Source organism: Artibeus jamaicensis, unplaced genomic scaffold (assembly GCF_021234435.1).
Source record: "Artibeus jamaicensis isolate MK-2021 breed Jamaican fruit bat unplaced genomic scaffold, CSHL_Jam_final contig_387, whole genome shotgun sequence".
Taxonomy (NCBI): Eukaryota; Metazoa; Chordata; class Mammalia; order Chiroptera; family Phyllostomidae; genus Artibeus; species Artibeus jamaicensis.
In genome coordinates this window covers 25,611,693-25,635,559 of record NW_026521812.1, presented here as the reverse complement: position 1 = coordinate 25,635,559, position 23,867 = coordinate 25,611,693, and the positions used below count along the sequence as shown (strand labels likewise).

The 23,867-nt window shown below is 44.3% G+C and overlaps 1 protein-coding gene and 1 pseudogene across 1 annotated transcript in view; both read right to left on the bottom strand.

Annotated features, from left to right (window-relative positions):
* Positions 1 to 14,065: 14,065 nt before the first annotated feature.
* Positions 14,066 to 23,867, bottom strand: part of PREP (prolyl endopeptidase) — a 101,439-nt gene continuing 91,637 nt past the window's right edge. The window contains exons 13-15 of the mRNA XM_037159000.2: positions 23,689 to 23,820; positions 19,970 to 20,126; positions 14,066 to 14,741 (exon numbers count right to left, since the gene is read on the bottom strand). Of these exons, the coding sequence (XP_037014895.1) occupies positions 14,447 to 14,741; positions 19,970 to 20,126; positions 23,689 to 23,820 (584 nt within the window). The 3' untranslated portion in view covers positions 14,066 to 14,446. The remainder of the gene's footprint in view (positions 14,742 to 19,969; positions 20,127 to 23,688; positions 23,821 to 23,867) is intronic.
* Positions 14,884 to 18,898, bottom strand: LOC128627358 (kinesin-like protein KIF2C; annotated as a pseudogene).

The following is a 23,867-nucleotide window of genomic DNA, read 5'->3' as shown; positions in this document are numbered from 1 at the left end:
CCCATGATGGGAAATAAAAGACTCTTAGGTAGTTAAGTGGATCTATTTTAATTTCCATGTTCCTATCAACATTTTCCTAATGAATATTTGGTTTGCTTAGTCTAAGTTTTGCTTGATTTCTCCCATTAGGATTTATTGTTTTCCTCCAAAGCTGCCTTTTCTGGCTCTTTTTCCTCATCTTCTTCCTTAAAGGGTTTATCAAATGCACAACAACTTCTGGATGCAATATTTAACCACGTCAGCGGTCTCCTGTTCCAAGTGTTCTCCCTGTTTGCTTTGACAATGAACCCTGGCCAGCTCACCCTGTTCACTGTGCTCTCCCTTCGTCACTGCTCTCTGCAGACCCCCATGTGGATGAAATTTCTTTCATCTGGATGAAATTTCTGGGGAAATAATGTGGGTCTCAAGTTTCACATAACAATAGCAACCTCAGCCTCCACTTACCTGGGTTCCAAAACACATGCACAGTCAGCAGCTTAGATCACCTCGACAAATGGCGGCAGATTGGTGCGCCAGTCCCTTAGGCTATTCCTGGCTCCTGTCCACCACTCAGCTTCTAACAAAGCTTGGCAGAGAGATGGGCCATTCCGTCCGAGGGCTTTTCTACCACTTCATCCTCCTCCATTTGGGCAGAAACCAACAGACTCGAACCGAGATGGTTTGGCTCAAGGCAGTCATCAGGAGAACTCAGTCTCATGGAGGTCGCTTCTGCACTGGCTGTAAAGCAACTATCAGGGCATTTTCTAGCACGTGACTCAGTGTCGCCAAATGGGGTCGCACGTGAGACGTGTTCTTTACCATCCACTGTTAGCACTTCCCTAGCATTTTGTTTTCCATTGTTTCAGAGCTATTTGCGCAATTGCTGATCTCCCCTGTCTGCTGTCTCACTAGGTTGGAAATTGCTGGCCTGCAGACCCTGACTTACTCATCTCCACTGTACCTACAGCTTTGTGCCCTAGATGGAACTGGATAAAATATCTGTAGAAGGAATTTCACAAAATATTTCATAGAACTGGGATTGAGAATGCGCAAAACCTTTTATGGGTAGTGATGAACCATTAGGTAGAAAAAGACCTTTCTGCAGCTGCAAGGGATTTGAGAATGTGAAGTTCTTACAGCATGGATGTACCTTCTTTTGAAACAGCATTTAAAGGAAAGGAGACTGAGTGTTTGACTCGGTTGTCTTGGTGTATACACATGACCAAAGGCAGGAGTTGACATGGTAAAACAAAAAAGCCACATGGCTTGCTTCATCCTCAACAATCCCCTTTCCCTCTGTGTTTTCCCTGAGTTCCCAGTTGAAGCTAATCTGCTCAGGGGAGCTTTTCAGCCCTGTTCAACCAGGAGAGAGGAAATGTGAGGCACAGAGAGAAACTGTTATAGGAAGAGGTTTTTCTGAAGAATGTGTATGTTCTTTGAAATACATGAAAGAATGTGTGGATTTACATTTTCTAGCCAGAAATATCTGCTTTGCCTAGAGGGAGGATTAGGAGTACCACTGCAGGAATGCAAAGAAAAAGATTCAATATCCAGCCTTTGACACCCTGAGTAGGACTTCTGGGTCTCCAGAAAAGCATTTGTTTTAAAAGGCAAGCTTTGTGGAGAGAGGCAGTATCTTTATCAATTGTTAAGAGTCGTCCTGTGGACCACAGTTAAAGGCAGTGATAGAGAGAAAATGAGTGACATAGAGTAGGTGGCACGTGAGAAAGAGGAAGGAAATGGAGGGAAGGTGGCAGTGAGACGCATGCGTTCTAACCACTCCTCTTTGAGCTGACATCCAGGAGCCATGGTGAATAGGTGGAGACAAAAGCAAAGGGCTTTGTACCCTGCACCCCTCCAGATCTCTAGGAGGTTGGTGATATGCACTGGTTGGCACATGTGCCGTGGTGCATCCCTGAAGGAGAAGCTGGCTTGACTGATGGGCCTGAGGCAGTTCCCAGCTCTCCGCAGCCTGCAGGATGTGCGCAGAGAGCCAGAAGTGTCCCACTGAAGAAATTCAAAGACTCTGGGAGGACAAAGGTCTACCTGGTTCCCGAGGTCAGGATGAAGAAGCGGCGGAGTGAGAGAACGTGGCCAGCATTCTGGGGCCAGGTGGTGGGTAACAGAATGTGATGGGCAGATAGATGCACAAGCCCCTTGAACATCCCTAGCCATCAAGGCAGGTCTCAGAATAGACCTTTCTGTGTGGAGAGGCCTGGGTCCTGGAAGGAGGGTGGAAAAAGGACACCAGCCAGAGGAGAGACTGTCCTTATCAGGGAAGACATTTTCTCATTAAGTTATGTAAGAGCCCTTTGAGTGAAATAGTATTTTCGTTGTTGCTGTTGCTAAAGAAGCTGTAGCTCCCAAAGTTGAGGGTGATTTACCCAAGTTCATCTGGGGTCTGCAGACTCAGGGCTGAACTCCGCATTCAGCTCCAACAGTTCATCCAGGTGCCTGACATCACTTTTTCTGCTCCTTTGATGATTTTTATGTTTTCTGGCTCCCACTTTTAGACGTGTTGTTTAACTTTGAAAGATGCCCAGAATTCTTCTAAGATATATGCTTCAAGTAAAATACTGTGTGCTTCGGCACTGTGGTAATGACTCGATCAATTACCTTTCAATAAAAATGCTGTAGTAATCCCAAATGGAAAGCCCTGCACAGGACAGAAGTGGACAGCGGACAACCCCCTGCCAGCTCTCCTGTTTGGAGCTCATTGGATTTACATTTTAGACACCAAACTCAACAGCAAGGAGTTAAACAGAACAGAATATTGAATTTTCAAATGCATCACACTTTCCATTTTCCTTTGTTTTGCGCATGGGCAGTCTTGAGAAAGATTTATATCAGTGCCCATATTTTTCCCAGTAAGTAACCAAAATAGAAAGTACTACCAAAAGAAACTTTATTCCTTAATCAAAATTTTGTCATAATTTACATACCCATTTTCCTGGAAAGTTAAAAAATATATGTATTTGTTACAAGAAAAAAACCAACAAAGGAAGAGGTGGTGAAGGTGCCAGTGCTGGGCCTGAGAAGGGGGCACCTCCCCGTGGTTCTGGCTCCCTGCAGAGGAGCTGCGGGAACCAGGTGGCAACAGCCTATCACAGGCCAGTATGTTACCTGCCTTGCGGTTCCCCAGCTCCTCCTTCTGCCAGCACTTCCCCGCTCAGTTCAACTGCAAAACCAGAGTGGAGAAAGGTGCGCATGTTGAGAAAATCTGATTAAATGCCACTTCTCTTTTTTTTTGTTGGAAGATAAAACATGTTCACATTATACATTTAAATCTCACTGGTGTAATATGTATTTTGTCTAAAAAGTCCAAGCTGCCTTGACTAGTGTGGTTCAGTTGGTCAGGCATCATTCTGCAAAGCAAAAGGCCATGGTTGGTCCAATTCCCAGTCAGGTCACATGCCTGAGTTTTGGGTTCAGTCCCCAGGTCAGGGTGCAGGGAGAGGCAACTGATGGATGTTCTCACTGATTGATGTTTCTCTCACATTAATGCTTCTCTCCCTCTCTTCCTCCCTCCCTTCTGCTCTCTAAAAATAAAAATTAAAAAAAAGGAAGAAAAGAAATACTAGGCCAAGAGTTACCATTGGGAATAGCTGAAGCTTAAAGAAGTTGGGTGTAGGGGCTGTGGAATGTCTTGTCTCTCTACAAGTATAATGAACTCAACAAATACTTGCTTGCTTGAGTTTTCAAAATTGCTTAATTTTTAATTTACATTTGAAAATGTCAGCAATGACTGAAAAGACGTATTTAGGACTGGGGCTGACTGTGTTTGTCTTTCAGACGTTGGGTGCCTGCTCAACATGGAAGGTTTCCCAGGCTCCACAGCCAGGCACCCTGCCCCTCCTGGGCTGTGAAACCCCGGGCCAGAGCTTGGCCCGTGGCTGTGCTGGACACTGCAGTGGTTGGGATCTTTAAAACAGGATAATAAGACTGCCTATCATGATTTCAAAAGGATTCTATCCATACCACTAGGGAGTTAAATTTAATGAGACTTAGGCAATTAAACAACAACCTTTCTCAAGAAAAATTACAATGTTCTTATAATGTGTGCAAATTCAACAGAAGTTAGAATATGCCAGGACTTTTCATTTTGCTGATTTTTTAAAATGTAAATTTCAATAAATTTGGCTACATTTAATAATTATGACAGGACTGCAACATCATTACAGAAATCTGAAATCTAGAGAAAGTTTTTCCCATAGCTCTCCCGAAGAACTAATATCAGTTGGGTGTGTCGAACAGTGATTCCTCAGCTGCCCCCTGTCTGAGTCACCTGGGAAGCTTGTTACTGTGCAGACTCTAGGTTCTCCTCTGAGTCAGAATCTCAGTGGGTAGGAGCCCGTGGATTTACATTTTTAACAAGCTCCCCAGTTGATTCTGATTTACAGCTGGGAGCTGAACTTGTTCAGCTGCCCAGCGGATCATTCTATCACCAGTTCATCCTGGGGCCCAAGCCAGACATTGCTGCTTTGATCCTCTCTGCCTAAGGGCAGTGGGGCGCCACTCAAGGCTCCAGGTGGGAGGTGACCCATCTTACTTGCTTTTCAAAGCTCACTCTGGAGTTAGTGAGTAGATGGAATTTGAGAGGAGCAAGACTTTGGAGTCAGGCAGACAAATCATGAAACATGATGGGGCTGGAGAGCAGAGGACACAGCCGGGGCGTGTTTAGAAGGTGGAATTGGTACAACCTGGTGATGAAAGAAATAGCAAGCCCTCTTCATGGCTTAGGATAAACAGGTAAGGACTACTCACTGAGAAACGACTCCTGAGAACCTCCTTTGTATGTACCTTGCATTGTAATTTGCCTCAAATACTTTTCCAAAAGATGGCATTTAAACATGTATTTAATTTAGGCAAAGTATAACTATCACTAAATTATAAGGCAGTCTTTGAGAGGGGAAAGTGGTAACTTAACAGAATTGGAAAAATTGGGCAGATACCTCCCTAACAAAGTGATCCAGATTAATGTCACCAGAAATAAGACATTCCTACCAGAATACTCCTGATATTATGCACAACATCACAGTGGTGGTCTTCTTGCCAAAAATGAATAACTTCATTTATGAGACAATATCACACAAACTAAAACTGAGGGACATTCTATGAAATAACTGACCAGTCCCCTTCAAAGGTGTTCAGGCCATTGAAAGGCAGCAAAAAATGGTGGCGCCATCTCAGGCTGAAGAAATGAAGGAGACAGGACAACGAAATGCAGAGTGGGACCTGGGCAGGAAAGAGACATTCTGTGAGAAAGCTGCCTGCCTTTCAGTGAGCTGTGTAGGGTGGTTCACAGAACTGGATCACGGTGATCTTCAGGTGTTGATCGTTGTTCTGTGGTTACAGAAAATGTTAACACGAGGGAAATTTGGGTGAAGGGCAGATGGGTTCCCTCCGTACAATTTTGGCAACATTCCTGTACATCTAAACTACGAAGTGAAAAAATTACAGGTGACATTTATTTTTGCAACATTTTTTTGGAAAATATTAGTTAAAGATACTTTTTCCAAAAGGAATATAAGCTTCTGGGATTTAGAAATAAAAAAGAACTGATACTTGAAACAAGGTTTATGTGAGGTGGCCAAGGTCCATGTGAATTGGTTCTAGTTCCCGGGTGTCTTCCCTCTTCACCTGTTTGGGCTGATTCAGGCCACATGTCCACCACCTGGATCAGCGGCAGCCCGTGACATGGTGAGACTTCCGGGGGTAAGCTGCGTAACAGCAAGAGCGAGAGCTAGGCAAACTCCTCCTGCAGTATTTGTTCCCTAACTTCGCTTCTGAAATCACCCCTTTCCTACCTCCCGAATCTGGCCATCCTTTCCCTCCCCGAGTAAACCTGAAACCCACTTCCCGCATGTTATCTGGCCCAGCCTTGACAATTCACTAAGAAATAGCAAGGCCAACTCAGGTGTTAGCAAACAACGAAGTCCCTTCTAGCCTATTCCCTCTGAAAAAACATTCACATTTAACAACCATCCTAGCTGAATTAGAGGGAATTTTGTTCTCAGAGGCAAGACCAGAGCAGTGGCAGAGCTGGGGTGTCCCCCTTGTGCCTGGAGTCTCTCAGGTATGTGCGACTTCTGGGAACCCAGATGGCAGGGAGCCAAGCGTTCTGGAAAAGGCCAATTGCAAAGCAATGTCTGAAAGTCCTGGGGGAAAGTAATGTGGCAATATCTGTGTAAATGTCTGCGTCATTTGCCCCAGATGAAGAACTCTTGCAGTTTGATGCTGACCGTGTTTTCAGGTTAACCTCTTGCTTTCGAGACCCACTGAAGCCTTTAATATTCTTTGGAACCAGAGCATAGCGGAATAGTTACATTGTCAATTAAATGTAATTCACATTCTAAATTGCTTATCACCATTAAGGTAGTTTATTATCCTTTAAAACAGGATAATAAGACTGCATATCATGATTCCTAAGGTTATTTGGGACTAATAACTCTCATACATGGCCACTGAAACATTTTGTCTTGAACAGTGGAGAAAATGATAGATTTCTTAGGTACAGCCTTAAAGGGAGCCTGCTTACCTGCCTTTGTGCCCCCTGCCTGCAGCGGGTCTCAGCAGGGGGCCCGGCGCTCCTGAAAGGGGGTGGGGGGCGGAGCCCTGAAGTGGGTTCAGGGCGTTAGTCGAAGGACGTGGTGGTATCATCGGCCTGATGTGCTGCAGCAGACTCGGTGGAGGGACAGCTGTGCCCCCCGCAGTGAATTCTGACATAAGAACCAGTGCTCAAAATAAATAGTCCTCTTCCTCCTTGCTTGAACCTTTCTTGATAAGAAAAAACCTTTAGTCTCAATTGCTGTCACCTGCTTTTTCTACTTGGCATTGCAATTCTCTGGGTGGCTATTCCTGGGTGGTGCACATCCAGAGATTCATTTGCTCCTTTTTCCTTTTTCTTTCACTGCTGGAGTTCATTTTGGCAACTTGTTCAGGAATAATTCACATACCATAAAACTCACCCCTATCATGTGTGCAATTCCTTTCTTGTAAACTCACTGGATGGGCAACCGTTACCATAATCCAGTTTTAGAACATTTCATCACCCCAGTTAGATCCCCAGTTAGTCCAGCCCTGGTTCTACTCCCAGCCCCAGGCGACCCCGTATCTCTATTCTGTCTTTATAGATTTGCCTTTTCTGGACATTCATATAAATGGAATCATACAGTATATGGTCATCTGTGTCTGGCTTCTTTCACATAGCATCATGTTTTTGAGGTTCGTCTAGAGGTAGTACAGTAGTTTTAGGTAGTAGGTCCAAATTATTTTTGTGATAGTGGGTTTCACTATCCGCCCCAACTCCCAAACTCCTTAGGGTTGCTAAGACCACCTGCTCTTTGAATGGTCCTTCTGCTTCTCCCCCTGTCCTCCCGCAGTCAGTTTTCCACATGGTTATTGGGTCTGACTCTGTTCTTTTCTGGCTCAACACTTGAATGCCTCACCTGTGCTGAGTCTCCCTGCTTTTGCCACTGTGCGTTCAGGACAGAATTCCAATGTTACCTCCTTAAAGAGTCCCTCTCTGACCTATTTGACTGAAATGTCAGCTTGGCCAAAAAGTTCATTTGATTTTTTCCATAAACTGGCTCTAGTAGTGCTTAGTTGTCTTTAACTTCATTCAAGTCCATTTTGTTAGGTTGTATTGTGACAGCTATTATATCAGAGTGCATTTTAAAAAACTTGTCAAAATTGGTGAAATTTTGGGTAGTCATTTTAATATTGAAGATGGGAGGAAATATGCAACATCTTTGCATAATACTTTATTATATCAAGAGAGGGAAAAACACAACTGAAACACAAAATGATTTGTGCAGGGTATGGAGAAGGTGCTGTGACTGATCAAATGGTTTGTGAAGTTTTGTGCTGGAGATTTCTCGCTGGACGCCGCTTCATGGTAGGATAGGCCAGTTGAAGTTGATCGCAATCAAATCGAGACATTAATCAAGAATAATCAATGTTCTACCGTGCACGAGGTAGCTGACATACTCAAAATATCCAACTCAGTCAAGTTATTGGTAAAAATGAAATTTGTGTCATTTAATTTACAGAAAACACCATACGGACCTTTTGGCCAACCCAGTAACTGGAGCATTCTGTCATGATGCTTCTGTAGTGTTAGTTGTAACTTCTCTTTCACTTTGAATTTTATGTGAGTTCTTTCTCCGTTTATTTTTTGAAGAGTGGCTACAGATTTAACAATATTGTTTATCTTTTCACAGAACCAGCTTTTAAGTTTTATTAATCTTTTCTGTTTGTTCTAGTTTCTACTTCATTTATTTTCATGCTGGTCTTTATTTCCCTCCTTCTCCTCACTTTGGGCATTGTTTTCTCATCCTTTTTAGTACCTTTGAGTAAAAGTTTAGATCACTTGTTTGAGGCTTTTCTTGTTTCTTGAGATAGGCCCGTATCACTGTGAACTCTCTGAACACTGCTTTTGCTGCGTTTCATAGATGGTGGAACATTCTGTTTCCGTCTTCATTTACCTCAAGATATTTTTATTCTATTGAATTCGTCATCAACCACTCATTGTTTAGGAGCACATTGTTTAGGCCCTCGTGTTTGTGGTTTTTTTCCAGTTTTCTTTATAGTTGATTTCTAGTTTCATACCATTGTGGTCAGAAAAGATGCATGATATGATTTCAATCTTATTAAATATATTACGACTTGGTTCGTGGCCTAACATGATATCTAGTCTAAAGGATGCTCCATGTACATTTGGAAAGAATGTGTATTCTACCATTTTTCATTGGAACATTCTGTAAATATCCATTAAATGACATATTAGAGCAGATGGCCTTAAAGCCTAGGTTTCCTCATGGACAATTTGTCTGGATGATCTCTTCATTAATGTCAGTGGGTGTTAAAGTCCCTAACTGTTAGTGTATAACTGTCAGCCTCTTCCTTTATGCCTGTTAATATTTCCTTTATGTATTAGGTGGACCTATACGGGGTGTGTAGGCATTTACATCATCTCTATAACAAGATCGTATCATCTTGTTAGAATGATTTCTTTATTATTATGTAACATTTTCCTTTTTCTCTGGTCACAGTCTTTGTTTTAAAGTTTATTTAGTCTAATATAAGTATTACTAGCCCAGATTTGTTTCATTTCCGTTTGTAAGAAATATTTATTTTGCATATCTTCACTTTCAGTCTCTGTGTTTCTTTAGATCTGTAGTGAGTCTCTTGTAGCCAGCATTAGAGCTGGGTCTTGTTTTTTTTCAAGATTTCTTGAAAGATTTCTACCATTTATTTAATTTTAGAGAGAGGGAAAAGGAGGGAGAAAGAAAGAAAGGACAGAGACATCAACGTGTGGTTGCCTCTCACAAGCCCCCTCCTGGGGACCTATCTTGTAACCCAGGCATGTGCCCCAACTGGGAATTGAACCTGCAACCCTTTGGTTCACAGGCCTGTGCTCAATCTACTGAGCCACACCAGCCTGGCCATGGGTCTTTTTTTTTTAATGTATTCAGCCACCCTGTGTCTTTCGAAAGGAGCACTGGGTTCATTTACATTTAAAGTATGTACTGATAGGTATGTACTTATTGCCATTCTATTCATTGTTTTCTGGTGGTTTTTGTAGTTCTCTGTCCCCTTCTTTTTCTCTTCCTTTGGGATTTGGTTACTTTTTTAGTGTTATGTTTGAATTCCTTTCTCTTTATTTTCTGTGTATCTATTATAGGTTTTTGGTTTATAGTTACCCTGAGATTCATATATAACTTCCTGTGTATATGGCAGGTTTTTTTAGGTTGATGGTCACTTAAGTTCAAATGCATTCTACAAGTACTATATTTTTACTCCACCCCACTCCTTGTTTTATATTTTTGATGTCATATTTTAAATATTTTTTGGTATATGTTATTATAGAAATAGATCATTTTATTACTGTTTCTTTCAATCTTCATACTAGTTTTGTTAGTGGTTGATCCACTATCCTCACTATATGCTTGCCTTTACCAGTGAGATTTTTCTTGCACATATTTTCTTCTAGTTTCAGGCTTTTTCTTTTTCACTTAAAGACATTACTTTAGCATTTATTGTAATGCATGTAAGTGGTAATGAACTCTTGTAGCTTTTGCTTGTCTGGGAAACGTTACCTCTCCTTCAATTCTGAATGATAACCTTGCTGGATAGAGTACTCCTGGCTGCAGCTTTTCTCCTTGCATTACTTTGAATCTATCAAGCCACTTTCTGCAAAGTCCTGCTGAAAATTCAGCTGATAGTCTTGTGGGAATTCTCTAGTACATTACTAGTTGCTTTCTCTTGCTACTTTTAAGATTCTCGTTGTTTTTAACTTTTGATGTTATGATGTATATTGGTGCCGGACTCTTTGGATTCATCTTGTTTGGGAGTTTTTGTGCTTCCTGGACTAAAATGTCTGTTTCCTTTGCCAGACGGGTAAGTTTCTAGTCATTGTTTCTTCGAATAGGTTTTCTGTCCCTTTCTTTCCCTCTTTTCCTTCTGAGACCCCTATAATGTGAATGCTAGTATGCTTGAAGTTGTCCCAGAGGTTCCTTAAACTCTCATTTTTTTGTCTTTTTGCTCTTCTGACTAGGTGATTTCCATTACTTTGTTTTCCATGTTGCTAATCTGTTCTTTTACATCATCTAATCTGCTGTTGATTTCCTCTAGCAAACAAGTATATGTATTTCCATTTTATTTATTATATTCTTCAGTTCTGATGGGGTTTTAAAAAATATTTTCTATTCCTTTGTAGATATTCTCACTGTGCTCATCCATACTTCTCCTGTATTTGGTTACCATACTTATGACCATTACTTTGAATTTTTTTTATGTGGTAGACTGCTTATCTAGGTTTCATTTAGTTGTTTCCGGGGTTTTATCTTGTCCTTTCATTTGGAACATATTCTTCTGTCTCCTCCTTTCGCCCAGGACTCTGTATTCTTATGTATTATGTATCATCTACACTTGTAGTGTTAAGAGTGGCCTGTAGAAGGTGTCCTGTGGGGCCAAATAACACAATTCCCTCTGGTAACCAGGGCCAGGTATTTTAGGAGGGTGTTCTGTGTGGGCTGCATGAACCTTCCTGTTCTGTTTGGGTGCTTCCATGACTGTTGTGGGTGCTCTGTAGGATGGGGCTGACCCCTGGCCTAGCTGTGAGGCCCAGCCCCAACTGCTGTGGTTGCACTGGTGGGTCTAACTGGCCCATGGTGGTGAGGCCCATTTCCAATGGCTGCAGGCATGCTGGTGTGCGGGGCAGGGCCCCAGCATTTTTGGCTGAGGGGGTTTGGCTGTGACTGCTCGTGGCATGCTGGGATGCCAGGCAGGCCTGCACTGTGAGTGGCTGAGAGGCCTGGCCTCACTGTTGTGTGTTGGTGGGCAGGGGCTGGTCTCTCCATCCCCTTTGGAGTTGCTTTCATGCCATCTACCAGGTGTGTGTGTGTGTGAGGGGGTTGGGACACCACTTGGGAGGCTTCCTGGGTGCTGGGGGACAGGGTGCTGCTTTGGAGGCCTGCTGGTGCTGCTTCCTGGGTGATGAGGATGTGTTGCTTTTAGAGTGGTTGTGCTGGGTCAGTCCTCAGGGAAATGCCAGGCAGAGCAAACAGCAGGTTAATGGAGAGTGTCAGATCTGGTGTCCACCAGGTGCTAGCTCACTGGAAGGAGAGCAAACAAAGCAAAGAAAGAACAATGCCCACCATTGCCTGTGTCCCCAGAGAGAGTGCCAACAAATCCTTCTGGCGTGTATCTTAAAATCAGTCAATGTATCTCCTTCACATATGACATGGGTGCCTTTCAAACTCATCTGTGCTATGACTCAGAGTGAGTGAATTTGTGCATGGGTCCTTTAAGCAAGAATTCTCAGTTTCTCACAGCCCTCCGGTATGCAAGCCCTGCTGGTTTTTACAACTAGGTATTAGAGGGCTCCTCTGCCTCGGGCAGGGTCCTGGGCTGGGAGCTTGATGTAGGTCCCAGACATCTCGCTCTTTGTAGGGGGAGGCTCCTGAAGTGGTGATATCCCTCCTGGTGACTGGATCCTCTACTGCTGCCCCTCGTACCCTCTTGAATGTGGCTTTTTCTTTATATCCTCCACTGTGAAGAATCTGTTCTATGGGTGTTTAGATCATTCTTGGAGGTAGTTGCTTTCTTTCTCTATATTGGGTTGGCCAAAAAGCTCATTTGTTTTCTTCCATGTGATGGTGCTAGTAGTGCTTAGTTGTCTTTTACTTCATTTGAAACCATTTTGTTAGATTGTATTGTGATAGCTGTCATATCAGTGTGCATTTAAAAATATCTTATCAAAATTGGTAAATTTTTGTGCAGCCATTTTAATATTGAAAATAGAAGATGTGCAACTGTTTTTGGCATATTGTGCTTTATTATTTCAAGAAAGGTAAAAATGCAAAAAAAGATTTGTGTAGTGTATGGAGAAGGTGCTCTGATAGATCAAACAAGCCAAAAGAGGTTTGTGAAGTTTCTAGGTACTGTTGGTTGACACTTTGGTCAAATAGTTCTTGCTGTGGGGCTGTCTTATGCATTGGAAGATGTATAGCAGCACTCCTGGCCTCCAATAGCAGGAGAGAGTCAACATACTGAAAATATCTACATCAGTAAAGTTATTGGTGAAAATGAAAAAGGTGTCTTTTGGATCCAAGATGGCAGAGAAGTAAGGGAAAGCCACACTAATCTCCTCCCAGGACCAATTTGGGATTACAATTAAATTGTAGAGAGATCATCTTAACTAACCAACTGAACAGTAGCTGGAAAGAAGTCTTACAACCACGGACAGACAGAAGAAAACACGTCAGCTCAATGGGACTGGAGGGAGGGTGGAGATCTGAGAGGGCTGGCTGGGCTCCCACAGGCAGCAGCTGAAGTTCCAGAGGGATATTTCAGCACCCATGTGGTTCCCCTTGAGAAGTACGGGGTCTAAACCCTAAGCTGGCTCCCCAGCCTACAGCACCAGAGCTGGAAAAGGAACCCAGATAACACCCAGCTGTGAAAAGCAGCAAGTGTTCTCATGCCCAGGGAGAGACTACTGGAGATGCAGAGAGCCTTTTAAAGGGCCAAAGCATAAAATTTCGCTTGCAGCCACTTACCATGGGCTTTGGCAGAGGGAAGGCAGAGTGGACTAGAGAGGCTTGAGGTGAGTCTGCCGTGGGTGGCTCTGGGGAGAGAACTCAGGGAACGGCCACCAGGATCCCTGTGCTGAGTCATCCTCTCTTACTGCCAGAGCCTTATCTCTGAGGCAAAGCACTCCTCTCTGAATGGCATCAGCCTGAGGGGAAGCAATAGACCATCAGGGACAAGGTCGGCAACACAGGCATGTGCCCTGACTGGGAATCGAACTGGTGACCCTTTGGTTCAAAGGCTGACAATCCACTGAGCCACACCAGCCAGGGTGAAACTTTTCTTCTCATAAATTAGACCAGCTTTTCCCAAATTGATGCCCAAAGGGTTTCATAAAATGGTAAAACAAATGCCTTAAAACTTTTTTACAGACAATAGTTTGGGGGAACAGTAGATCCTTCTCTTAAGGATGCGGGGTGGTTGTGAGGGGTCCAACCCCATTTTTTTAACATGACTTTCTATTTCCAGAAGGTGGTCTCTGGTGGTATGAGGGAATAGCCTGGGAAATGCTGGAATTCTTAGTGTAAGATAAGTTTGGATAAACGTATCTCTCTGGATAGTTCACTCCTGTGTTCTCTCAGCATTATATCCCAGTGCTCTGATTTCCAGTTATGCTTTGTGACAACGTCGGGAGACAAACAGATGCATAATCTTTAGTTTCTGGTCCACTGATTTTTCAAAGGAGGCATCAAAACCAAGAGCCCCAGATTAGGAGGTGGCTGAGTAGCTAAACTGTAAGACAGCGACCACCTCTAACAGCTTTATCACCTATAAACAAAGGAACCACAGTTGTTGCCCTCGACTGATTTCTGGGGCTAACACTCTATGAGTTCATTTTCAGAAATTAATTTGTGTGGAAAGGTCAACTGCTTACTCCCATGGAAAAGTAACATGATCCAGAATGACTGCACTTCTGGAGTTGCCCTCGACACAAAGGAAGCAGAAATAAAGCCTCCCATGCTTAAATAACATTTATTGTTGCTGCAGAGACATCTTCATGAGAGCAGTTCTCACATTTATTTAGAAAGATATTGGTTGGTTATAGAAGCAAATTTCACTGAGATGTTATATATGAAGTATGCCTGACTATGAATCTTAATTCAGCAATCTAATATTCACAATGTGTTGGCTGCCATTTAATTATTTACCCAAACATGCCTTAAAAAAAAAAACCCACCAAAAGGCCAAGGGCTTGCTAAAAAGGAGAAGCCTAGAAAAGATAAAACTGATCCTGCAGCAGTTCTGTTCGACTGCAGTCTGTGCGTGCAGGAACCGTGTTCACGTGGGGAGTATTGTGCCCAGTGGTTTCTCGGTTTAACGGTGTGAAAGCCCTTGAGGTTTTCCGCGGCTGTCTGGAGGGAGCGGGGAAATCCATTTACTGAATCCAGTCAATATTCAGGCACCGCGCTATGAATGCAAACATGTCTGAAACTTCTTCTATCACTTTGGCCGTGGGCTTCCCAGCCCCGTGGCCCGCCTTGGTGTCCACGTGGATAAGCAGGGGGTTGGTTTGCTTCCGGCTGCGCCCCAAGATGTACTGAAGGGTGGCAATGAACTTGAGGGAGTGAAGTGGGACCACACGGTCATCGTGGTCGGCAGTGAGGAGAAGCATGGATGGGTACTGGATGTCATCTGCATCTGGTAACTTCACATTATGTAACGGAGAATATCTGAAAGGCAAAGGTACTCTCATGATGCCAAGTATCAAAAACTGAGTTGTTTTCTCACTCGGATAATCAAGGAGGGCTGCTGGGCGCGGTAACCTATGTGGCTAACCTGCCTAACATCACTCGCAGCAAGGACTGCAGCTAACTAGTACATCAGTGACCACTGCGGACTGCGCTTGCTCCGTTGTTTAGAGCTCAACTGGCCAGGGCCACTGGAAATTGGGAAGAGCTCTGTTGTTTATTTGGCTCCTATGTGGGAGGACTATATAAGAAAAGGAACGCACGGGCCTGTTGAAATAACCCAACCTATACACACACATACTCTCTTGAGTGTTTTCAGAGTCTTTAGACTTATTTTTTCACTACTACTAAGTGGACTGACTTTCTTTCTAAAACACTAGTTGTGGATATAATAGGTGTGAACCTTTTTTATTTTGAAGAACTTTAAATCATCTTTCTTCCCCTTTAATGTCTATAAAACCTTTATTCCAGGCTCTGCTTGGCAGTCGTAGGAAGACCACAGGCCCTCTTTGGGCCTACTTCCCAGTCTGCACCCCCGGGGCGGGGGCTGACCTCCTGCTGGCTCCAGCAGAAAGCAGCTGCCTCTGGCCAATGGTGAATGAGTTCGTGCAGGAGCAGAGAAGGTACCTGCTGATGTACAAGGTAAGTGGCCAGTAACGTTAACTAAAGAGGTTTTAAAATAAAAGCATAGTTGAATTCAACAGTGATTGATAACAGGCAAGGGAAATCTCTGGACAGTTTGTCTTTACATTTCACTCAATATGAGTGTCATGGTTTTCAAAGGGTTCAAAATTAATGAATATAATAAAATATTTTAGTTAATTTTTATTTTGGAGGGTAGTTGAAAATGGTAAAATTTCTACTCAGTTAACCAAGTCAAGGCTAAACATTCTGGGGTTTAGTCTCCAAGAGATAAGATGGGGTGGCAATGGACTAGTCTTCTGACCTCATTTCACAGTGGTTTTGGACCAGCCCCAGGGCTCCAGATAACAGTTCTGTGGGGAAACAAGTTTGGAAAACTCTGCCTATTAATACAACCCCACCCCAGCCCCGCCCCAAGATTCACATACCACGTGTGTACATTAAAGACTCAGAAGTTCAGTAGGAAAAAAAATCTGTTAGGCTTTATTTATCTAGCTCTTTGCGGAGGGGCTCCCATTAATATCCCAGGTGGTGCTTCACAGGACATATTCCAAGGGTGGAGGGTTCAAGCAGCTTCTCGTGAGACCCCTTGTGGCTCTAACGTGTGGGGCTCATATTTGGGAGCAGCAGGTAAGTGAAAATGCACGAGGGTGAGTGCTTGGTCAGGAAATTAAAGTCCAGAGCAGGACTATACAGGGGTAGGCAAAAGTATGTTTACAGTCATAATGCAAATAAAGCTACTTAGTAACTAATGCAAGAATAAACTATGTTTCACATACTCACAACTGTAAACCTACCTTTTTCCACCCTGTACATCATAGACATCTTGAGAGAAAAATAAATATTTAGAACCTTTTTTTTTGGCTTTCAAATTAATCTCAGATATATCGGGTTCCATCCAATATTTTACCACCTTTGGTATCACCTAACTCAGTATTTTCTGGACTTTAAATGGGACTTATCCCCCCTAAATGGGTATTTTCTCTAAGTTAATTTGAACAATGGCTTCTTCAGATATTCAGCTTTTTACAGTATGCGTTCATGAGGCTACTTGTGTGTTTCAAAGTAATAGGTTTACAAAGTAAAATCCTCTTCCTCCTGGCCAGAGAACTGAATTCAGTTGTTTAAAATATCCAATTACAAAAATTCAGTCATTTTAGCTGAATTTCTAATTGGAGAGAGCGAGCCATAAAAAGCACACAAAATGGAGGAAAAACTAAACACCTTTGTAATAGACTGAAAAGGCTGTTCACAGGTTTCTTGTGTTATTCCCAGGGCAATCCCTAAATCCTGCTGGTAACCCCCCGACGCCTACGCCTATGTGGGGGAAGCGGAGTGAAGAGCCCAAAAAGAATGTAGCTTGCAGTCTCGGGAACCTAAATATCTGTTCTTTTCTCATTACTGCCAAAGTGGTTGAGGGATATGAAAGAGGGAAGCTGTTCAGTATTTCCATAATGTAACATGGAGTTTCAAATATGTGTAGTCATGCTGAGAGTGCAAAATAAGTGTAACTGTATTTGCACATATTTTCCTTCATTTCCATATTTCTTGATTTTAAAAAGGAAATCCCATATATATTGACGTAAGGTATAATGACACCTTTCAAAAAAGTGGTTTCTGATTGATGTACCACAAATTTAGTGGTGTTTCAAACACTGATTTCTTTTTCAAGTGTCAAACTAAACATCTTTATTTGCACTTGTCACTGGGGCTGTTTATTGCTGCTTGTTTGTTGGCCAGCTCTTTCACCTGCACGGCCAGGTGCAAGGCCTCAGTGGCATCTTGCAGGGCTGAGAAGTGCTTGGGCCGCTGGGCCAGGGTGGACTCCACCTTGTGCACATAGGCCTGCAGGTTGGAGTCTGGCTGCACAGTCATCCTGGAGAGCTCAGGGCAGCCTGGCCCTTGCTGCATAGTCTCCACAAGCCTCTCCATGGCTCTGTCCTCTAGCTCCCGGATCTGAGTGATGGCTTCTTGATAGCTGGACATCTGGGCAGATAGTTCCTCTTCTTCCAATTAGGTAACTTTGCCTGTAATTGGGGACCTGTGAGAGCTGGCTTCTGTCTCTTGTTTCCATTTGAGTGGGCTGCTCCCCACTGGGCCCACTGTGGGGGCTCAGCTCCTTGACCCTGTCTGCATGTCTGAGTGTGTTTCAAGTACATTCACAGGTGTTTATGCCTGGGGAGATTGGGGCAATCACGCAAGTCCTGGAGTTCTCCCTGGTAAAGCAGTCCCGTAGCATGTATGTCGGCCGCTCTCATACAGAGCAGGCGCTCCTTCAGAGCCAGGAGGCTTTTGTTGATTTCTGTGCCTTCCATGTGGGTCTGCTGGCCATCACTGGAAGCTTCTGCACCCTGTTCATTCCCTACCAAATCCACCAAAGAGAACTTGCCATGTACTCTCCCTTTGGCTCGAAGAAGAACCTGGAAGCAGGTGTGGGAGTGGGAAGAGTTGGAGGTGGCCAATGTCTGCCCAGAGGTCCTGCAGGCACTGCCTATGTCGATCATCTTGATGACGTTGCCAGCACAGTTAACCACGTGCTCCTGTAGCACCTGCACTTGCTGCTTCCCGCCCCCCAGCACACACAGCCGGGCCTTCTTGTTGAGCAGAGTGTCCGGTAGACTTTGGGCCCAGGTTCTGGTAGCAGGGCTGATTCTTCAGGAGGAAGATGTCCTGGCTGGCCATCTCATGGGTCCCTCAGGATACATTCTGGGCTTTCCCAGAGGCCTCCGCTCACAGTATGTGTCTTGCCATTTCCTGTCTCGTTATGCAAAACAGGTTGCTTTTCTGTCCTGGAAAATTGTGTGTGCCAGTGGTCTTGCTGCGAGCCAGCAGATGACTTCATTTGAAGCTGTTTCTTCAAATGCAAAGTCAAAGTAGAATGCCTGGTTCTCCAATACTTTGTTAAATCCACTTTTAACCTATGATCATGTACCTTCAAGGACACATTTGCTAGAAACAGAAATCACATCATTTTTTAAGATTTTACTTACTTTCAGAGAGAGAGGAAGGGAGGGAGAAAGGGACAGAAATGCCAATGTACAAGAGAAATACTGATCTACTGATTGCCTCTCCAATTCCCCCACCTCTGGGGACCCGCCTATGAAGACCTGCCCACAACAGAGAAGTGAAAGGGTGACCTTTTGGTGTGCAGGACAATGTCCAACCCCCTGAGCCACAGCAGTCAGGGCTCATGCCAATTTCTTTCTTGGCCCATTCTTGTTTTTTCCAGTGGGTGTTTCCTGACACAAACACATATCCTGTGCTCTTCCGTAACCAGTCACATATAGAAGTGGATGACAGTCCAAAGTAGCCCAAAATTCTTTAATCATCTGGTCAAATTCTAAGTTTGGAAAGCTGTTGTCATACTCCTGAGCTTGCTTTATTCTCATTTCAACATTTTAGGCTCTCTTCTTTTTTCTTCTTCATTTTTTTGTTTGCCTTCATTTCTTCCAAAGGGAATTTGCAGGTGCAGGCAGCCCCACCTACCTCCGTATCATCCTCCTGAGAGGCAATGCTAACCAATGTGAGACTGGACATGTGACCTTTGGAATGAGAATTTTGGACTTAAATGATCTGTGTATTCCTTTCTGCCAGGGCAGGATATTCTCCCTTGTGTGTGAGGGAAGAAGCTATAAGGGTTCTGGGTTGATTGTGGCCACTTCATCAAAACCAGCCTCTCCTTACATCCATTCCCTGAACCAGAGGCTTTCTCCAGTCCACACTTAACTGGCGCTGTAACTTAAGCCTCACTGCTGACAGTTCTCTGAATGAAATGGGCATTAGACCTGCCAGAGCTGTGGTAGCTGCTTAACCAAAAAAAGAAGACAGAATTGCAAGCTCCTGAAGAGCAGGCGTCCGGTCTGTCTTGTTCCCTGGATTCCACTAACCCCTCATTTCTTATGTCACAGTCCTGTGAGTCGGAATCTGGGTTAGTTCAGCATGGTTCTCTGCTCTAGACCTCTCCAGACTGAAATCAAGGTGTCAGCTAGCTGGGTTCTGATTGGGAAATTCTGGGGGGAAAAAATCAATTTCTGGACTCATATAAGTTGTTGGCAGAATCCAGCCCCAGGAAGCTGAAGGACTAAGGTCCCCATTTCTTGATGGCTGCTGTTCTCAGGTCCTAGAGGACCCCTTCTTTCATGGTCAAAGCCAGCACTGGTGGGTCAAGTTCTTCCCGTGCTTCCAACCTGGGGCCTTACAGGCCCACCTGGATAATCCAGGATACTTTTCTTATTTCAGTGTTAGATGATTAGTGACCTTAATTTAATCTGCAAAGTCCATTCACAGCAGTACCTAAAACTGGTGTCTAAGAGAAGGAGGGGCGGGAATCTGAGGGAGGAGGTACATGTTTAGAATTCTTTTATATCTCTGTAGTTGGTTTTTGTTAAAGACAAGATCAAAACAAAAAAGACAGGTATTCCCATCCCTTCCCCTACTTCTGCAGTAAATTACATGCAAGTAAGAGACACGGAGCAGAGCAAGGAGTCAAACACCATAATTCTAAACAATCAGTCAAAAGGTCATCAAATCGTCACCAACATATATGTCAATATGAATTAAAACCTTACTTGATAAGCCATTCAAAGTGGTGTTTGCTGTCTGAGCACCCATAGTCGGTGGTCCAGGCATGACCAATGGTGTATTTATGGAACTTCAGCATGTCCATTACTCCAACTTGGGCGATAACACAACCAAAGAGGTCAGGACGCTGATTTGCACAAGCAGCTAAAAACCAAGATAGAAAGAAAAGGAAGGCAGTTTATGATCAAATACCTAAATAAACTAACAAAACAACACTGCGCTCCTTTCAGAACCTCGGCTGCCTTTTTTCTCGGAGCACAGGAAGAAACCATCATAAATCACCTGTCTAATGGTCCACAAACTTTCCCCCCTTCTTCCAATATATCTGAGGGTAGAATAGTCTCATCAGTAACAGAGATTTACTCCCCAAAATGAATCTCAGTAGGGAGACGACTATTGGAAAAACTCAAGGACTTTCAAAAAAGCCGTGTTTCCTCCTCCCATCCTTATTCTTTCACAGGTGATGAGGGAGGTTAAGAAACCTGTCTGGAACCTCAAAAGAAGCCTGTGATATTGTGATACAATAATATATATTTTGGTCTTTGTTCCTGGCACAGAACTGCAGAGCGTCAGCTCTTATTTTTATAACTAGCCCCTTTCAACCATACCTGAGTTTTTGCTAATGAGGTAACTCTTGGTAGGCCCCTAGACTACTTCAGGATGGGGACCAGGTGCCAGAGCAACCAACCATGTGATTAGAGTGTTGGGATTGTCAGGCCACCCCCACCCCACTGACTTCGGAAGAGGCAGAGGGGCCAGCAGGGGTGTCCAACCTTTTAGCATCTCTGCGCCACACTGGAAGAAAAAGTTATCTTGGGCCTCATATTAAATACACAAACACTAATGAAAACTGATGACCAAAAAAAATTTAAAAAAAAGGTTTTAAGTAAATTTACAATTTTGTGTTGGGCCACATGCATAGCCATCCTGGGCCATATGCAAGCACCCCTGGCAGAGCTTGAAGCAGTCACTAATGGCTAATGATTTAATCACCTGTGTCCACATGATAGAACCTCTATAAGACTCCCTAAACAATGGAGTCGAGACAGCTTCCAGGTTGGTTAACACATTCAGGTGCCAGAAGGGTGGTGTGCCCAGAGGGCACGGGAAATTGGCACCTACCCAGCCCCACACCTTACCCAGTCTCTGTGTCTCTTCCATCTGCTGCTGGGCTCTATCCTCTATCACAAACTGGTAAATGCAAGAAAAGACTGTTTCTAAGAGTTGTTGTAACAAATTATTGAACCTGAGAAGGGCGTCCTTGGAACCCCCGTGTACAGCCAATCAACGAGATTTATGGAGGCTCAGGACATGTGATTGGCATCTGAAGTGGAAGCAGTCTTGTGGGTCTGAGCCCTTCCTCTGTGGGGTCTGTGCTAACTCTGAGCAGCATCAGAATTGAAGGTGGTATCTGCAGAGCTGCTGGTTGGTGTGAGGAGGTGTTATGAGTAGAAATAGTTCAATCAGCCCAAGGCAGAATAGGGCCTCAAACTCAGCTCAGGGCTCCAACCAGGGCTGGCATACCTTCTAGTCCTGTTTTTAAAATGTTCTTCTCCATATACTAAAGTTACTTAAGTGCTTTTTTTCTTGATAATTTACCAAATATTTATTGAACGTCTGCCATGTGCCTGGCACCAGGCCTGGGGATAGGACGGCGAGTATCTCGGTGACTAGGACACAGAGGTGAGCAGGCAGTGGCAGCGCTGAGAAAGTCCAGGTGCTGCCAAGGTGGGGCCCAGGGGCAGCTCACCAGGCGTAAGGCACTTAGTGAAGAAGTCACATGTGTCGAGCGATCCAGCCTTTTCCTGCCTCTGGCAGAAAACACAACTGCCAGCCCAATTCTGACTTCAGAGCTTATTCATAATTCCGAATCCTCAGTCCTACCCTGGGAGGCCCCCTTCCTCTCACTCAGAGGTGGGAAGCACAGGGATCTGTCCTTTGAATGCACACTCAGAACCCCAGTGGGGGCGCTCCACCTCTGCAGGTGCCTTCAGGGACCAAATTTGTCAAAAGACACAAACCAATCCTGAATATAAAACTCGGAGTTATTGGATGAACCAGTGAATTACAAGACAGTCTCCCACTACTAGTATCAGATGGTATTTTTAATATTGCCTCCTATTAAATGTTAGGATTTGCTTTTTGTTCTTTATGCTTCGTATGTAAACCATATGCAAATTCAGTGGTCTCCAACTGAAAATCTACCAGAATCTGACCACTTCTCACTACTTCTGTCACTACACCCCAGTCCAAGCCGCCAGTGTCACTCACTGGACAGAAGTCTCCTGCCTGACCTGCTTTTTTGCCCTTGACTTTCTTTCCATTTATACTATCACCATAATGGGGTCAATCCATGATCCTGTGAGAAAATAAGTCAAAATATGGTACTTCTCCTTTCAACTCCCCCCAAGGTTTCTCATTTCCCAGGAAACTGGGTGCCCCAGTCCGGCTCTGCGCTCCTGCCTGGTCCAGCCCCTGCCCCTCACCTCTCCCTCCCTCGCGGTGCCTCACCTGCGTGCTGGCCTCGGGGCCTCTGGCGGCTGCCTGCCAGCTCAGACTGAGAGCTCGTGAAGGCAGAGGGGCTCTCTCTGTTGCTCATAAAAATTTTATCAACATATTTTCTATATTTAAAGCCAATTGTTCTGAGTGTATATATTTTACCTCCAAAGAAAAATGTTCTATATTCTATTGGGGTGAATAAAGAGAAAGAACAGGAGTCCAGGCTCTGGCATGACCCAGTGTATCTCCAAGGCACGGACTCCAAGTGCGTGTGCCGCCACCTGATTGCCCTCCGCCAAACCCGTAAACCGAAAACTGTCACTTGTGTTTTAAGCTGAGCTGATATATACTATTCTACACGTGTACAAGGGCCTCTCATGTCCTAATGACATTGGATGTAAGACTCAGCAAACAAAGTTCAGGTCTGCCACAAATGTTCAGTGCTATTGAGAGAGAAAGTGCAAACTAAAATTTCATTAACTACCAACAAAGTAGGTACCTAGAGGCACAGCTACAGGGAGGTTGAAAGAGCAGCATCTAAAACCCCGGTGCTCAGCCCCAAGCCCAGCATCACCACTTCTGCCTGTGGGCATGGGGCAAGCTGCTCAGCCTCTCAGTGCCCCAGGGCGTCCCCCTCTGTACGAGCAGACGTCACCAGTCCCTGTCTCCCAGGAGGGGTGCAGGCTGGGCCCAGTACCCAAGGCCCTCCTTACTTAGGGAACTATTTCTGTGAGCCAGTTCATTACTATTATGCTGTGGACCCATTTTTATATGTGCCTCATTTTCCTCATGCCACTTCTCTCCCCATAGCATTTAGCATCACCGAGTGTGGTTATTCAACAAATGTTTAGTGATCATCACATCTTACAAGTTCTGAGTAACACAATCAGGGGGCTTATCAGGCTCTGTACTGTGCTGCCTGAACCCTTGAAACCCGTGGTTCCAGCGTGTGGAGAGCGGGCCCCCCTCCCCGGCTTAGGGAGACCTGTGGTCCAGCCTGGAAGAGCCCAGAGCAGGGAGGCCAGACAGCTTTCCAGGTGATCACGGGTCAAGTCCAAGGATGGGGCTCAGCTGGGTCTTTAGGCCCAAATAAAGATGGGTTTTGCTTTCTTTCTACCACGGCTTCCATCCATGAGCCAAATGACAGTAAATCTGAAAACCCCGAATGTAAACCCCAATAGTACAATGAATAGAATTCAGTTCTTACCCACTAAGAGGCCTCCGTTTGAACCTCCATTAATAGTCAGCCTCTTGGGAGACGTGTACCCTTCCTTGATAAGGTACTCTGCCGCACACTGGAAGTCGTCGAAGCAGTTCTGTTTGTTCGCCAAGATACCACCTTGGATGTGCCAAAGTGAAAGATTGTTAATAACAACACAAAACATT